At 44.7% G+C, this 17,176-nt stretch overlaps 1 protein-coding gene across 2 annotated transcripts; it reads left to right on the forward strand.

The window, feature by feature from the left end:
- Positions 1–38: 38 nt before the first annotated feature.
- On the forward strand, positions 39–16,993 carry LOC111836638 (zinc finger and BTB domain-containing protein 7A-like). Of its 2 annotated transcripts, XM_023798101.2 has the most exons (6): positions 39–1,636; positions 1,860–1,909; positions 5,706–6,232; positions 6,721–7,448; positions 10,102–10,146; positions 12,549–16,993. In XM_023798101.2, the coding sequence occupies exons 3-6, from the start codon at positions 5,777–5,779 to the stop codon at positions 12,991–12,993; spliced, it is 1,674 nt and encodes a 557-aa protein (XP_023653869.1). In that variant the 5' UTR covers positions 39–1,636; positions 1,860–1,909; positions 5,706–5,776; the 3' UTR covers positions 12,994–16,993. The 2 variants fall into 2 exon arrangements, with proteins under 2 accessions (XP_023653869.1, XP_072560137.1); XM_072704036.1 differs by lacking the exon at positions 10,102–10,146.
- The last annotated feature ends 183 nt before the right edge of the window (positions 16,994–17,176 follow it).

The raw sequence follows: 17,176 nt of genomic DNA on the forward strand, positions 1-17,176 counted from the left end.
TGTTTTTTTTTTTTTAATTATTTTTGACCTGTATAAGCATTCTGTGTAAGAAAGCCTTTCAAGGTGGATAGGTGCATTTGGAGTAGTTTGACTGAATTCCTGAAATGGGGAGGTTTTCAAGTGTTTAACAAATGGTGAAGAACTTAATAGTAAGGGTTAGGGTAGGAAGGCAGGGGAAATCTAAAGGAAATCTCAGGTGTGAAGATTGATTTCCATGTGACATCATCAAGACTGTTTAGTGACTTAAAACGGATGCAGTAAGATGCGTGACAATTCAGTAATAGTCAAGGTTTAAGATTATATGCTTAAGTTGGAAAATAGTCAGGTGGAAGTGTGTAGAAGAGGCAGAGAAAAAATGCTGGGGACCTTTTGGAAGACTTTCCAGGATACGAATTCCTTTTTTAGACAGTGGTCATTAAGGACTTAAACTGACGAGTAATGGGTATCTGTATTATGGGAAGGGATGGACATAACTGGTACGACAATCGATTGTGGTAACAGTGTAAATGCGTACTTATTTCATGTGCATTTGCTCTGCTATGACAAGAAAATACCTTGCATTTTAACCTGTATACCACAAGTGAAGCAGAGGTAGCATATAAAGATTGAAATGCATTATTTTTTTCATATCAGCGCAAATGCACATGAAATAAGTACGCATTTACACTGTTGCCACAATCGATTGTCGCACGTATGGTTTTTAAAGGTGACTGCATACTGTACCCATTATGTCCATCCCTGAAAATGGGCGATATTGGGTAATGGATTGCTGGAAATTATTGCATCGTTTTAATGTCTTGTGGTAGCCTTCTGACTCTGCTATATTTTACATGCGAACACATGTCCAGGACGTTTAGGAGTTAAGTTGTAGTTAGTGCAGCAAGTACACAGTGAGTTTTGAAGCCGGCTCTTCTATACACTTTCATCTGACTATTATAACTTATTGTGTAACCCTCGTGTCCTTTGAGAGGTGTGATGTTTGAGCTGAAAGTCGGGGAGTTCTGTGTGCATGGTGGGCTTTTCTGAAAAGTAAGATGGAGGTGTGAGTTAGTGACACGTGGCTGAGCAGAATGCTGGGGTGGGACGCCATGTTCTCAGGCCTTGGGGTAGATGGGGGGGGCAGGCAATTAATTACTCAAGGATAGACCTGGAAAATAGAAGAGGAGGAAAGAATTACTGTGATTTACAGAACAGATTCTGGGAGTGGAGTAATTTAAAAGTCTAAGTTTGAATGTTACCCGGGTTCCAATGATGACACTATTTAAATTCGCCTATGCTTTTCTTTTGACTGGGTGTTTAAAAATGGAAAATATGATTTTTGTAAGTATGTGGTCCCGCGATGATGATGCAGGAGGGGTGTTTACAGCAGGGTGGGGGCCTGCTGAAGTGCTGCTCCTTTAAGAGCCAGGCTGTGCGAGAGAATGGGAGAGGGAGGGACCTCGCTGCCCTCCAGAAAGCAGGAAGGGAGCCGAGTTGAGGCTGCCGCTGACGCCGTTTGGCTGGTGCACACGGACATCCGAGCAGCGCACAACTGGGGCAGGATAGAGCTCTGCTGAGGGGGTAAGAGAGGCGAGCAGAGCCAGCCCTGGAGAGAGAGCAGCCGAGTCACAGCAAGATCCCCTCGCTGCTGATGCAGGTGAGCAAATGTCATTGCTGTCCCCCCTTGGGCCTGGCTGCCAACCCCCCCCCGTGGTAGTCAGAGGGTGGGGGTGGGGTCACAGACACTGGGATGAGTGTTTTTTTTTTTTTTTATAAATATATCGTTGAGATCAGTTCTCCCTGCACATTTCGACTTTCTTCAAACTAGCATGTGTTTGTCTAGCTCTTTAACTTGTAAAGTGTAGGTTTGTACTTTGCAGGTAGAATGGGGTGCAAGCAAGAAAGGAATCCCAAAAAGGAAACGGACAAGGTATGGTGCAAAGCTGCATGATGCACTGTGCTTGGGAAGCTGACTTTCAAGTCCCCTTCAGTAAATAGAGTACTGCTCAGTGTATGCATTTGATTTTGGTCAATTTTTGCGTAGCCCTTGGTGCAAGTTTAAATTTTAAGTAGGGGGAAATGCATTAATTTAGGTCAAGGGTCTAGAGGGGATTTCTTCGAGAAAGTAAAAATGGATCTCGAAAGACAGATGGGACACATGCATGTTTTCGGACCAGGGAAGGGTGCAGTTCCTGTCCTGCAATAGGCTGCACTTGAGGTTTTTGTCTGTGCTTTCAGTGCCTGACATCCTCCTGGCACGGTACTGTACTGTATAATTCTGCTCATGCTGCTTACGTTGGATGGAGTTGGAAGGTGGCATTTGGGGGCAGGGGGTGGAGGAAAGGGTAGGGGAGAACTGGGATATGTAGTTTAGGGACTGATCTCAAGTGGCTAAAGTTGGAGTTCTGGACTCATTTTCCCAAAGTGCATTGCGTTTGGCCTCAGGAAAAGGAATGGCAGCCATCCAATCTCATCAGGGAGGTGTGGTAAGTGAAAGGCCAGCTGGCCAGTCAAAGGGAAAGAGTAGAAGTTAGGGTAGTAGGCTGAAAATAGAGAAGTGTGGTAGGTCTGTTGGTCTGGGATCAGGATTGGGCTTGTCCGATGCTACTGATAAATTTCCTGCTTAGCAATAGCCAGGACAGGCTAATCGGAATCTTAACAGCAACTTGCTAATATTTCACTTTTGGTAGAAGAGTGGAAATATCCCCCCCAAATTTTAAGTTAATATTTATTAAACTGATTTCTCGTCAGTTTATAACTGCTCACATACCAATGATGATTAAAAAAGCAGCTTTTAGTTATTGTTTAGGAAGTCTTTCTAATGCATGGGGTTATAATGAGCTTAATCTTTGGACAGGTGACTAATTTTCCTAATTTATTGCCTGAGGAAGAAGTTAGAAAATATGCAAATCCTACAGGAGCACATTTGCTAGTGTCAGACTTTTGTTGCTGTGGGATTATTGATTGAAATATAATAGGAGTCAGTGAGTAGTTTTCAAAGATGTCTAGTAACAGTAAGTTTTGTTTTTGTGATGCAGCATGAGGAAGCTGTCTGGCTAGAATGGTTTTGCTGGTTGATACTTAGCTAGTTTGGCATGATGAGGGTATGAAGAGAATTGTTAGGTTTTGCTGTTCAAGCATCAGCAAAGATCTCAGTGAAGCACTTTTTGGTGGTAAGTGTAGCTGCCCCCCCCCTCTCCGACTGAGGCCTCATGCCAGCACATGTGTCCGGTGGGGGTTCTGCTTGGCATTCGGCCAGGTGGAACGTCTGGTTACCTGGCTTTACTGGACGTCAGTAGGAAGCAGTGAAGTCAAGGGCCCCGGGTTTGCATCGCATCTGGGAACATGTCTGTCAGCTGATTGGACAGGACGAGTCGGGATGGCGTAGGTCAGGTACCTGACTGGAAAAGCACATCTTACTGCTGATTAGGAGAGAACACACCCCCTTCCTAATCCCTCAAGCCATGTTTAGTTAACAAGCATCTTGTGTTGCTCCCTAATTTTGGGTGGGGCTGGGGTGTTCCATAGCATTTTAGGATTTTCTGTTCTTATTATGAGCTTTAAGCTCTGCAATGGCATGCCTAGACCTTAACTAAAGAATTATAACTTAGCTGTTGACGTCCACAAGTGAGATGATCTGTAATATGAGGTAGGTTAGTAAAGGCAAACCATCTGCTTGTGAAGTTTCATTGACAAGAAAGAAGTTTCCCAGTGCACTAAGCAGTAAGTGCTGTATATGTGGTAAATACCTGTTTAGGTTGCAGTCTAGGTCAGTTTTTCCCAATGTAGACTTCAGGGACCTCCAGGCAGTCTAGTTTTTTGCTACCGGGAGCTGGGAGGGAGCACAAATGTGGACTATCTTGGAGTCCCCGGGGACTGGTTTGGGAAACATTGACCTAGGTAACTAAAATATGATGCCACTGCGAACACTCTGTTGTTCCATGACATCGCAGTAACTTCAGCATCTACTGCTAAGTCACAGGTCATAGCTGACTCTAGAGATGAACTATAGTGACCAAAGTTATCATGGTTATCAGTATTATCGCAGTATTGATTAAAATGTGCTGAAAATGTTCAGACTGTTGCTAACTTTGTTTGCTGGACAGTATTTAACGTGAGTTTTCCAATGGGCAGCAATCAACCATGGTTTTAATGTTAATTCAAATTTGACACAATAATACTAATCATCAGGAATTTTACCATTGTTTACCATGAAACCGGCAACTGTTCCATCCCTGGTTTACTTCATGCATACAGTGCACAGATGTGTGTGGAGCTGAACTTGAGCCCCACCTTTGCAAACACATTGCATGGCAGAATCACTGGGTCAACGCAGCATCGCTGAAGCCCTGGCAAGATTAAGATTAATTAAAAAAAGTGCCTTGTATGGCTACAAGATTAGATCTCTTGTATGTACTGGGCTTAACAGTTTATTCAATACACATTATAGCAAAAATTAAATTATAACCTCATGTCTCCTGTTTCCACAGTCTGGAGTTTGGCATCTGTGCATTGCACTGTACATTGTACTCTATATTTGTGTATGTGACAAATTTTCAAAATTTGAGAGTTCTTTTGAAATGTACTGATTGAATAAATAAAAAAACAAGCTGCTTGCTACATGACCACCGACAGACCAGTTTAACTGGCTTTGGGAATCTAGGTCCTTGCTGTCAATGCAATACAGAATTCTGATTCTTCTCTATCTCGGGTTGCTGGGTGTGTGCCTGAGTTTGCTGATGCGTGGGCCCAGTTCCCAGGATCTTATCAGCCATTAAATCCAGGGGGAAAAGCAGGACCCCTTTGATAAAGCCTGTGGTAGGGTTGAATCTGGACGTGGTCCGTCGACTCGCTGCGCGGAGTTGCTGCAGCTGGGTGGGTTTGTTTTGGGTTGGTGTTCACACTCCACATTTCTCTGCAGATTGAGTAACCGTCGAAGTGTTTGTGTCCTCAGTTAACTTCTTTCAGTCTTAGAATTTTAACTATTTTAATTATATGCCGTAATTGTAATTGATTGGTTCACCTGTGTTGTTTGTTTAACAAAGGGAACTGTAATATATTTAGTTCATCTTTTTGCAAAATACTGCAATGAGCAGGAAGTATGTTATTTGTAACATACTGTGTGGAGTGTCGGCTGGCTGGTAGGTGTGGGAGAGGAATGGCTGGGGACCTGCTGTCTGTTAGGAGCTGCTGTGATTTTTAATTCCCTCGCCCCCCAACCTGCATAGTCGTCAGATTCGGCTTGCCAGAACTGCACCCTAGATCCTGTGTGTAGTACTTGCTCTCAGTTTTTTTTTCCTTTCTTAACTTCTACTCCCGTTTACCAGCACATGCATGTGGCCGGACAGGAACTTGACACACATCCATGGGTAGGGTATCCCACTCCAGACTGACATCCTATCTCGCAGCTCACCAGCACCTGGGTCTGTGCTTTCCACTTCTTCAGATCACTATTCGCTCAACAGTACTACAGCTGCCCTGCATCTCCAGGGTTTGGATCTTGTATGCACTCTGTGTATGTGGAGGTAGCATGTTCTCCCTGTCTTGTGCAGGTTTCTTTCAGGTACTCTGGTATGCAGTTAAGCTAATTGATGTCTCTCGATTGTTCATGTAGCAGCATGTGTGGACATCAGTGGTCATTGGGCTTCTCCTTGGATGCGATTGAGGTATGATGCATTAAGTATATACTCATTAACGTAGTCGGCGTCTGGCTCTCCCCTCTGCAGACAAGTTAACCGACGTAAGGACTTTTGCACAAGCAGTGGTTGCAGTCCGCGGTTTGGTGGCGGGCGGCTGGATGATGTCATCGGGGTCAAGGGTCACAAGTGGGCGATGGGGTGGGGCGGGACCCAGAGATGCAGGGGAGGGCCCGGTGGGGATCCCCTTCCCAGACTACAGCGCAGAGCTCCTGGTCGGCCTGAACGAGCAACGCCTGAACGGCCTGCTCTGCGACGTGCTGCTCGTCACCCAGGGCCACGAGTTCCCCGCCCACCGCTCCGTCCTGGCCACCTGCAGCGCCTACTTCCACGAGCTCTTCACTTCGGGCGCCGCCGCCGACCGCCAGAGCGTCTACGCCATCGACTTCGTGCGCGCTGAGGCCCTGGCCACCCTGTTAGACTTCGCCTACACTGCGACCCTGACCGTCAGTCACGCCAGCGTACAGGACGTCCTGAGTGCTGCTCGGCTGCTGGAGATCGCCCCAGTGCGGGACGTCTGCTGCCACCTGCTGGATGCAAAAGTGCTCTCTCTGCCGGTGCGCCACCTGCTGGCTTGCATGTGCACCACAACATAGAAACACTTCATGTCAGCGCACGCAATAGCTCTGAGTCAGATAGCCTCATCCTTGAGAATTCATACCATTTGATATAAGTCAGTGTTTTTCAAGACAGCCCACGTTTTTCCTTCCTCCCAACTTTTAGGGAATTGGGAGAGAACAAGGAGAGGTTCCCTGAGGACTGGTTTGAGGAACACTGATCTAAATATCCATATATAGACTTGCATACAAAATAAGTTTTAAAGAATTTAAAATTTAGTTTGAACAACATTTATTATATGTGATTGCGATTATATAGAGGTTTCAGATAATGTGCTAATCACCGACTTATTTAAGTACTTCAATAAATTAGCGTCTGAGTTACGGCAGACGGCAGCACATCCTGTGTCCCCGAAGGAGCGTATTTGGGGTTTCCTTGGTGTACGTGGTGTCACATGGACCGCACTTGGCCTTGTTTATACGTGCAGGCTGGCTGTGAGCACAGCGAAGGGGAAGAAATGGAGGAGGAGGAGCAGGCAGGAGCTGGTGAGGGGGAGCAAACAAAGAGACTGTGGGCACGTGAGTACCTGGAGTACTTCCAGAAGGGGGCGCACTGGGAGGGAAGTGCAACACCAGATTTCAGGGACATGCCTTCGCTTCCTGCTCCAGCCAGCCCTCTGCCATGTGCCCAGCATGATGAGGCACGTCATGGACACTGCTCACCCCCAGCCCACCTGCTCAAGCCAGACCCCAAGGATGAAAATGAAGAGGAAGATGAGAGGGTCACTTCGATGTGGCAGAGGGCCATCCAGGCTGGGGCTCCCTCCCTGAATGGACACCATTGCCCTCCAGAAGACCTCAAGAGTGAGGTGGAGCCATACGGTGTATCAGCTAGCGCACTGCTGCAGGAGATGATAGACTCCGTGGGCCGGAAGGAGCCGGCAGATGGTGCGGATGAGGCCACGGTGGAGTTCTACCTGAACTACTTCAACAGTGTAGCGCACAAGGGGGGCCATGTGCCACAGGACCTGCTGCCCCTGTGGGCAACACAGCACAGTGGGGGAAGCGGGGAGAAGAAGATTAGGTCAAAGGCCTTCCAGAAGTGTCCCATTTGTTCCAAGGTGATCCAGGGAGCAGGAAAACTGCCCAGACACATCCGGACGCATACGGGCGAGAAGCCCTACGAGTGTGTCATCTGCAAGGTGCGCTTCACCAGGTGAGAACTGGAGGCCATCGTGGGAACCTGCCGACTCACTGGTACAGCATCTCTTAGGCATCCTTTTGGGGCACTATGCATCAATGATGAATATACATGCACGCACACACACACACACACACACACACACACACACACACACACACACACACACACACACATATATATAATGTGTGTGTATATATATGTGTGTGTGTGTGTGTGTGTGTGTGTGTGTGTATGTATATTCGTATATTTATGTATGTATGTTTTGGTGTGTATGTATATGTGTATATACACTCACCTAAAGGATTATTAGGAACACCTGTTCAATTTCTCATTAATGCAATTATCTAATCAACCAATCACATGGCAGTTGCTTCAATGCATTTATGGGTGTGGTCCTGGTCAAGACAATCTCCTGAACTCCAAACTGAATGTCAGAATGGGAAAGAAAGGTGATTTAAGCAATTTTGAGCGTGGCATGGTTGTTGGTGCCAGACGGGCCGGTCTGAGTATTTCACAATCTGCTCAGTTACTGGGATTTCTAGGGTTTACAAAGAATGGTGTGCAAAGGGAAAAACATCCAGTATGCGGCAGTCCTGTGGGCGAAAATGCCTTGCTGATGCTAGAGGAGAATGGGCCGACTGATTCAAGCTGATAGAAGAGCAACTTTGACTGAAATAACCACTCGTTACAACCGAGGTATGCAGCAAAGCATTTGTGAAGCCACAACACGCACAACCTTGAGGCAGATGGGCTACAACAGCAGAAGACCCCACCGGGTACCACTCATCTCCACTACAAATAGGAAAAAGAGGCTACAATTTGCACGAGCTCACCAAAATTGGACAGTTGAAGACTGGAAAAATGTTGCCTGGTCTGATGAGTCTCGATTTCTGTTGAGACATTCAAATGGTCAGAATTTGGCGTAAACAGAATGAGAACATGCATCCATCATGCCTTGTTACCACTGTGCAGGCTGGTGGTGGTGGTGTAATGGTGTGGGGGATGTTTTTTTGGCACACTTTAGGCCCCTTAGTGCCAATTGGGCATCGTTTAAATGCCACGGCCTACCTGAGCATTGTTTCTGACCATGTCCATCCCTTTATGACCACCATGTACCCATCCTCTGATGGCTACTTCCAGCAGGATAATGCACCATGTCACAAAGCTCGAATCATTTCAAATTGGTTTCTTGAACATGACAATGTTCACTGTACTAAAATGGCCCCCACAGTCAACAGATCTCAACCCAATAGAGCATCTTTGGGATGTGGTGGAACGGGAGCTTCGTGCCCTGGATGTGCATCCCACAAATCTCCATCAACTGCAAGATGCTATCCTATCAATATGGGCCAACATTTCTAAAGAATGCTTTCAGCACCTTCTTGAATCAATGCCACGTAGAATTAAGGCAGTTCTGAAGGCGAAAGGGGGTCAAACACCGTATTAGTATGGTGTTCCTAATAATCCTTTAGGTGAGTGTGTATATATATATATTAGTGCTGTCAAACGATTAAAATTTTTAATCAGATTAATCACAGGGTTGCTGTGGATTAATTTAGATTAATCACGATTAAATATCATTCATTTTTAATCTATATTAATCACAATTCATTTTGCATGAGCAAACGGACTCAAGAAAAAAGGGAATATATATGCACTTAACACGTGTATTGAACAACTTGAACACAAGTCGGATGCATTCCATCTGCCACAGAAGTGCAATACCATGGACCCATATCAAAGAGCAAGATTTTTTGCTTAGCCGGACAAATTGTCGTATTTAAATGGTTTTATCTTTGTTCACTTACAATTAGCCCGAACTACCGTAAATCCAACAAATAATCCGACTAATCATGGAATCCAGTTCTAGCCCGGTTAATTGCCATTGTTACCAATATCAGTTAACACATTAAGCGCGGTGCTTTATGTATAAAACTCCGTAGCAACACGGCCACAGATAAGTTGGACGGTATAGTGTGTGCGACCGATTTAATGAGCCACAAATGAGAAGTAGTGCTTAAACGGTATAAAACTACAACTTTCCCTTCTGTTGATAAAAAGCGCAGCCATCTTGGATTCTGAATTTCTGAGATATTTCTTGGATCTCAGAGAAACGGGAGCGCGCATGTCGTCACTTCCGGCTGCAAAACTCCGGAATCTGACTCGGAATACGAGCTCACAGGGCAAATGGAACGCACCAAAACTGCCCGAAATTGGTTGACAGAGACATTTCAGGGATTTTGAGTCATTCTGCACTGCAGATGGGTTAATTGCGTTAAAAATTTTAATCAGATTAATCATGATGATGGATTAATCCGCGTTAACCCGTTAATTTCAACAGCCCTAATATATATATATATATGTATATATATATATATATATATGTGTATATATGTGTGTGTGGCTATGTATGTATGTGCATGTATATGCAGGCCCAAAAGAACAAATGAAGAGACCACAGCACTTATTTCTCAATTTTTGGGTGTGTGTCTGTGAATAACATGTTTTTTAATTTACAAACTGTAGCCTGGTTCTTCCCTGCCTCATTAATGAAGGGCTTCTTGCTTACTTTATGGGACCTCAGTCTTGCTTCCAGGAGCCTGATATAAACTGTCCTAGCAGTGCACTTCACACCTGCACTTAAAGTTTCCCATTCCTTTTGAAGGTCACTTGACGTCACCCTCCGATTCATGAGGCACTGTTGGATTAGGTAACATTCATCTCTGGCATTAGAAAGTCACTACTGCCCTCTACCTGCCTGGTTTCTGGTCGTTCCCAGTGTCTCCTGCTTCACCTCCTCCTTGTGCACTGCTGTCTTAGACACTTTGAACCTTGAAGCAGCCTGCCTCACAGTGCAGCCTCTGCCAGCGGAACCAGGAGTAAAACAGGATTTAAAAATGCAGATTGTTTAAAAATATAGAGCAGTCTCATCATTTCCGTGGCTGTAAATATGTATGTATATGTGTGTATTTATACATGAACACATACATAAATACATAAACACATACAGTACAGACACACACAGGCGTAGCTAGAAATAGAGAGCCCCCCCCCAGGTATCTTTTACTGACCATACGGGGTATCCGTGCCCCTCCATATATATACGCAGACACACATAGAATTGACTTATCACTCATCTCTGTGTGTACCAGACCCATCCTCACCCCATTCAACACACCAATGGTGCCGTAAAATTAAACGCATCCATATTTGCCTTCATATGTACTTGTTAGTGATGCGCGGATCGAGTATTTTTCCAATCCGCGGGTCCCGCTTTTATAAAATTATTTGGCCCGCCCCGCAAATAAAGTGACAATTTCTTTACCCGCCCCAACCCGACCCGCGGGTTACGAGACGACCCGTGCATCAGTAGTACTTGTCATTGCCACCAAGGTGGTGCTGGGGTTAGAACGAATAATTTGACAGAACAAAAGGCTGTATAACACAGCAGATATATGAATATGCATATATGAGCCATCTTATTGCCATTACCGTGGTATTACCATACCTTTTATTACCCTCCCCCCGGGAGTACCAAAAAGACCATCTCCATTCCTGCTGTTGCTGCTAGAATGATTTTCCCCCCCCCCCCATATTTCCCTGATGAACATGGTAGTACTGCTCTCCCCATTCCTGTGGGGCCCTCTACATCACACAGCCTGGATACAACGATATAGTACGGCACAGCTGCTAGGGCAGAGGACTTGTTTTTTGGAACAGGGGAGCACTGGACTTGTGACAATTCAGGGCTGGTGTTTAGAGCCAAAACGTGGCCATTGGGACCACAGCAGCCTTAATCCTCTTTGATCAAGGTCAATTGTGCACCTTGTGCTGTAATAAATCACTCTGTAATAAATTACATTGGCCTCTATAAGAGTGCCATTCTGTTTAAAGGGCTATGCCCAGCCATAGATCCTGCCCTCCCCCTCTGCCGTTTTCTTGGCCACTCGCTTGTTTAACTGCATGGTGCATCTGGGCGCAGATTAAGCTCAGACACACATCCTGCCCTGAATTTATGTGTAACTCCAGCTGCCGGTTTGGTGCATTATAAACAAAGCCGTTCTGCTTGCTCTCATGAGCTTGCCGTCTGTCGCACGTTGCTGCATGCAGGTCCGTGCTCCTTCCTATAGAGAGGAATTCCGGCATATTCCCCCGCATGTTATGACGGTGTTCCCAGGGCTGCTGGTAACATGTCAATGCTAAATATACTGTAGGAATTTAAATATCCAGGAGTGTTTGCTGTAACAGATTCTCTAATTAGCATAGGATTGATTCCCACCCCCGTTTGGGGTGTGGAATATGCATTTTCTCATTGTGTTTGCTCATGTTTTTCCTGAGAATTTCAGCTTCCTCCTGTAGCCATAAAACATGCAGTTTGGTGCACTGGAGTCTCTACATTGCATGTCCTTCTGGGAAACGTTCAAGGTCCCTCACAGTCCAGCAGTGGATAAGAGTGGTCATGGAGAATGGATGGATGGACAATTTCATTTGAATGTTGCACAATTGTCAGTTTAGAAATAACATTCAGATTTGGCTACCTTTCTGTAATTAATTAATTGCTGATTGGACGCATTGTGAGAGGGAAATATGCTACCATGGAAACAGCCATTAGCTTTATTAATAACTTGAGTTATTTTAGGAGGTTCTAGAACCTATTTTAGGGGGCTTCAGCCTTACTATTATTTGTGTCAGCCCCCCTGAAAAATAAAAACCATTTAGCGACATTTCCTGTAGTTTCATACATATTTCTTGCTCCAACTCAACTAATTTAATCGTGGGGGCCCAAGAGATGGAGCATCCTGTATTCGTTCAGGGGATTGAGCCCCTCGAGGGTCAAATCCTGGTTGTTGTTATTGCATTTGTTCGTTTGCTTGTTGTTTGATGCCTTGGTGGTTCTCATTTTTCCCATGGGCTGGATGGAACATGATGACCTGAGTTATGCACGGGGTTGTGGGTAGGAGGGGATGTTCTGAATTAGTTGCTGTTTTCCTTGTTTTATGTTGTATAAATCCTACATAGGGAGACTACTTACATAATAATGTGACGTGCAAATGTGTGTGTGCGTGCGTTCGTGCGTGCGTGCGTGCGTGTGTGTGTGTGTCCCTCCCACAGGCAGGACAAGCTGAAGGTTCACATGCGGAAGCACACTGGTGAGAAGCCCTATCTGTGCACACAGTGCGGAGCTGCTTTTGCGCACAGCTACGACCTGAGGAACCACGCCCGCGGTCACACGGGCCTGCGGCCCTACCAGTGCCCCCGCTGCCGCAAGACCTTCGTCCGCTCTGACCACCTGCACCGGCACCTGAAGAAGGACGGCTGTGATGGAGAGCCACCTCGCCGTGGCCGTAAGCCACGCCCCCGGGGCCCCGCCCCTCTTCCTAATGCACTCGGGGCTCAGGCGCCCCCTGGTGGAGGGAGGCGAGGCCTACGGGAGACAGTTCAGGTTGCTGAGGCGGATCCTCTTTGGGGTCACGCTTACCCTCCCTCCACTCACAGCTCTCAGGTACAGGGCCTCTTGCAGGAGGGGAGGGGACACTGTCAAGCAGAGTCACGCTGAACCGGAGCAATCGTGAGTGACACCAGTGCTCCTCCATGACCCAAATCAGGGAGTCACACACTCTGCCATTTCTGTTTATTTTATCTTTATTTGTGTTGCTTTGAGCACAGGAAAGCTGAGTGCCAGGCACCAGCAGGACACAACACTTTTGCAGGGGGTTGCAAAAATCTATGCAGGGAAATCGTTTCTGGGGGCTTTTCTTGGGTACAAATCCCAGCGCAACTTTGAGTTTGCATTGCAAAATATGCCACATTTCTAATGCATGGGGTTAATGGTCAATGAACAAAAATTACCATACATGCAAGGATACCTCAACCAGTCACTTAACCCCCTTATTACCATCCAGAGAGAATCAACCAACTGATTCTATTTTCTTACTCTATATAAAAGAAGTAGGGACTTTTTTTCAAAGACCACCACTGTCTCTCCACCGGGGGGCATTATTGAGCCAAAATTCCTTTTTTTTTCTATGACTCCAGCCAAGCTGTTCTGTCTTAAATCTTTATTTTATGCTCATCCGATGCTCTGGATACTGTTATATTGTGGCGCTAACTTTAGTCTTTTTAAATCTCTTTTTAAGATATATTTACCTTGCTTTCTTAGAGTACAGTGAGAGTAGGATAGTAAAATGCCAAACTAATTTCTGCACAGGTTGAAAAAGGACCTTAAGGATCCCTGGTGACACAGAACAGCCATTTTTCACACCCCTGCCACATTCCACTGTACCTTGCATTTTGCCTTTGGGTAGCACTTGAAATTGGTGTTGGGGCAAAGTCTTTATTTCCAGACAGAGAAAGAAAATATGTGTGAAAGGTTCAGCAGTTTATGATTTCGGTCTTATCTGGCACCTGTCTGAAACCTAGTTTAAAACAATGTTCCCAGCATACTCTGCTGGTTCTGTCTAGCTGGTTCAAGCCTCTAGTACGGACTCCCACAAACAGGAATTACGTGACGCTGAAAGATTTATCAAGGTTCTTCAGCGGTTCCCTAAACTCCGCCCTCGCCCCTCCACAGACATATTGCATACTATTGCACATCTGTCACCCTGTGAGGACAGGTAGAGTGACAGCTAGACCCCCACCCACCCAGGCACAGTGTCTCTTTGAGCTGGACAAAGGAGCCGTTATTCTTATGGGCTCTTTGAAGATGTGGCTAAATTTCCCAAAATGCTTTGCTGATGCTGAGCGTGCTATGCCCCTCCCACCATGAGTTTGGACTTTCACAACAAGCATCTAAGTCTCTCACTATAAGCTACAAGTTACAGTCTGTGTTGCTGTGGTAATAACAATAATAATATTATAATAATCATCATACTATAATAATTTGCCCATATCAACTGTATAAAGATCGCAACCATAACGTAAATCGTATCCTCCCTTTAGCGCCATGCAATAATTTGTGTAGACAGAAACCACTGGTATTTTTTTATGAGTTAATTTATTTGACAACCAAGAGCGTGGTGCATGTAGCATCCTGCAGGGGGAGACATTTATCGACCTGTGGCTAAGGCTTCAATAATGCGAGAATATTCGGTCACACGTAACAGAAGTTGCAAATCTAAAATCAGATGGAGGGAAGCAACATTATGGCTTTTCCACGTGAAACCCACAAAAACCATTACTGGAAATTCTAATTAGAACATCAGAGGTTACATATGTATGGAAACAATGTAACATAATTATAACAGAAGTATATCACATTCACATAAAAAGAAACCACCAAGCGAAATGGTGGTTTTCTGTGACAGTAGGAATTCATTGTAGACTATCTGTGGTATGTTTTATGTAATTACAGATCACAGAAGCATCATTTTGAATAGTTGCATGGAAGTAGGCCCCTTTGTGTACACAAGGGCTTCTCTGGTCATGTTTAAAGGTGGACTGTTGTTCCAGCTGTCCAGTCTAAGACTGAAGCGGCATAAGTGAGATGTTGATGAGAATGTGCCTTAAGTGGAGTGAGAGCCAAAATCCTCTTAGAGTTCCTTGATAGGAAAGTTGAGGCAAGAGAACTCATGAATGCTTCTCAGAGTTTAGGTGGATATTTATGATAATTTACAAAATTTTAGCATTCAGAAGAAATTACTTGAAGGCAGTGCTGAGACATAGAGCTTCAATCCTGACTAAAATACACAGCTTATTTAACAAAAGGTTGTGTGTCTTAAACAGAAAGATGATGATAATTCATAATTCCAGATTTCTGAATGACAAGGTGCTTTGTAATGTCATAGTTGTTGCATGATTAATTTCCATAATCATGAAACACAACAAGTTTAGCATCAGAGCTTTGATATCTGGAAAGTATGGGGTCACAGCAGAGCTGTTAGCCTTACGCTTGTGTCTGAATTCTGCTTACACTGTCTGTGAGTTTGCACTACCTTCAGTCGGGAACAAATGTTTTGCACAAATTAGCGATTATTAGACTTTGAGGGAAAGGGAGGACATATGGGGTTTCTGTTGGGGAGTGTGCAGTTGCAGAAATGGTTCAGAGAAAAATTGAATGTTTCATGGGTCCATGTGCTGACCTGATGTAGGGAATGGACAGAGATGGGGTCCCGTGATCACAAGATGGTCTTCAGTGGTGGTCTTCATTAATATCCTGCATCCTGTACGATCCATTACTCATTTTTTTGATATGGTAGTTTTGTTTCTGTATGTTGATGCATATATTTTGTGAGATCACAGCAGAGACTCATTCTCAGAGGTGCTTTAAAAAGCCATCAAAGGCTAGATGGTTCACACTCATTGCCGGCCACCGTTGCCCCTGATTATACATCATATCCAACTTCCTGTGTTTCCTCCTGATTTTCTCCTATGTTTGGAAGGGTTAAAAAAATTGTCTTCCATTAAAATAAGAACGAATACACTCTATAACAATAATAAATACCTGTTGGTGGCCGAAGTGCGTTACTCACCACAGAGGATACATTCTGCCTTGGATTTTCACATTTCTAATTTTAAGCCAAAGGAGCAGTAAGACAATTGGCTAAAACCGTGTCTTAGATTCATATTTCTGTTCCTCATTCCAATCCTTGACCCCAATCTCTGACTCTGGTGTGAGGGACAGGCTGAATGAAGGGTGTATTCTATTGCCCATCCAGTGAACGGCGTGGCTCTGTGACTGCGACGAAGCACTTTTTGCCAAAAGCCATTCAGATTTTTTTTTATTACTGTTCTTTTCGATTTTTTTTATTGTACTGATATTATTAGGATTTATATACAAAAACTTTATGGAAATGTTAAAAAAAAAAAATTAGAAGATATGAAGAAATAGCTGTCTTGGATGTCTACCTTGTTGCTGCCCTGAGACCACAAACCACATCTGCACGACGCAGAGAACAGCTACCACCTGCTTCTAGTAACACTGCCTCCCCTGCTACAGCTCCGAATAAACGACAAATCGACATTCGTCCAATTCCGAAGGGCTAGCGGCACGTTATTTCAAACCTGAGACTGTTGTTGCCCTCATGATTCATCATCTGTATTAGCAGTAGATTAGTGGCTGTAAGTCCAGGACTCATTTCCAACTACACTGCCAAAAGCAGCAGGTCTATCACTGACCGTAGTCCTGTGTGGACCTCCACAGGAAGGATCATAAGCTTACACCAAACATGCAACCAAACATATAGATAAAACCCTCATGTCCTTGGGCATGCCCAGATATGCAGCAGCCTTTTAAATGTAGTTGTAAAGAACCAATAGAAATGTATGAGTACAATGGGTGTGCAATCCCACGCTTCCACAGGCCAAGACAGGCTCACTGGGGAGGGAACGACGAGTGGCCGCATATCCGTGGCCTCTGGCTACAATCTGTAGGTACAGAGGATTCCCCATGTCTCAGACTGGGACATCTGCTCCTATTAACAAATACTTGTATCTTTTGAACTTAGTCAAAGTCTGTTGCAAAGGAAGGATAAGGATTGAAGAGACTGCATTTTTGACTATGCAATCAAGGACTGGTATGTATTGTGTATGAGAATACTAAACCAACATGAATCAAATCATCAAGTGGTTTCCATTTGTTGTTTGTCCTTTTCATTTCTCCTAAAGAATTAATTATAGTCATAATTATGTTTCAGTGAAGAAGTTTTATGCGAAGGATAATCCAGGTATTTGGGCTAATTTTGTGTCCATGTGTTATATTTTGTCCATGTAAAGTCAACGTTTTTTTTTTTAATTATCAGGCA

This window comes from Paramormyrops kingsleyae, chromosome 21 (genome assembly GCF_048594095.1).
Source record: "Paramormyrops kingsleyae isolate MSU_618 chromosome 21, PKINGS_0.4, whole genome shotgun sequence".
NCBI classification, from domain to species: domain Eukaryota; kingdom Metazoa; phylum Chordata; class Actinopteri; order Osteoglossiformes; family Mormyridae; genus Paramormyrops; species Paramormyrops kingsleyae.

Bases quoted from the DNA above. Each gene is read 5' to 3' on its own strand.
- LOC111836638 (XM_023798101.2), top strand. From the start codon at position 5,777: ATGATGTCATCGGGGTCAAGGGTCACAAGTGGGCGATGGGGTGGGGCG. The intron at 7,449-10,101 runs GTGAGAACTGGA...TTCCTTTTGAAG, and splicing joins TGCAAGGTGCGCTTCACCAG to GTCACTTGACGTCACCCTCC. The intron at 10,147-12,548 runs GTAACATTCATC...TCCCTCCCACAG, and splicing joins ATGAGGCACTGTTGGATTAG to GCAGGACAAGCTGAAGGTTC.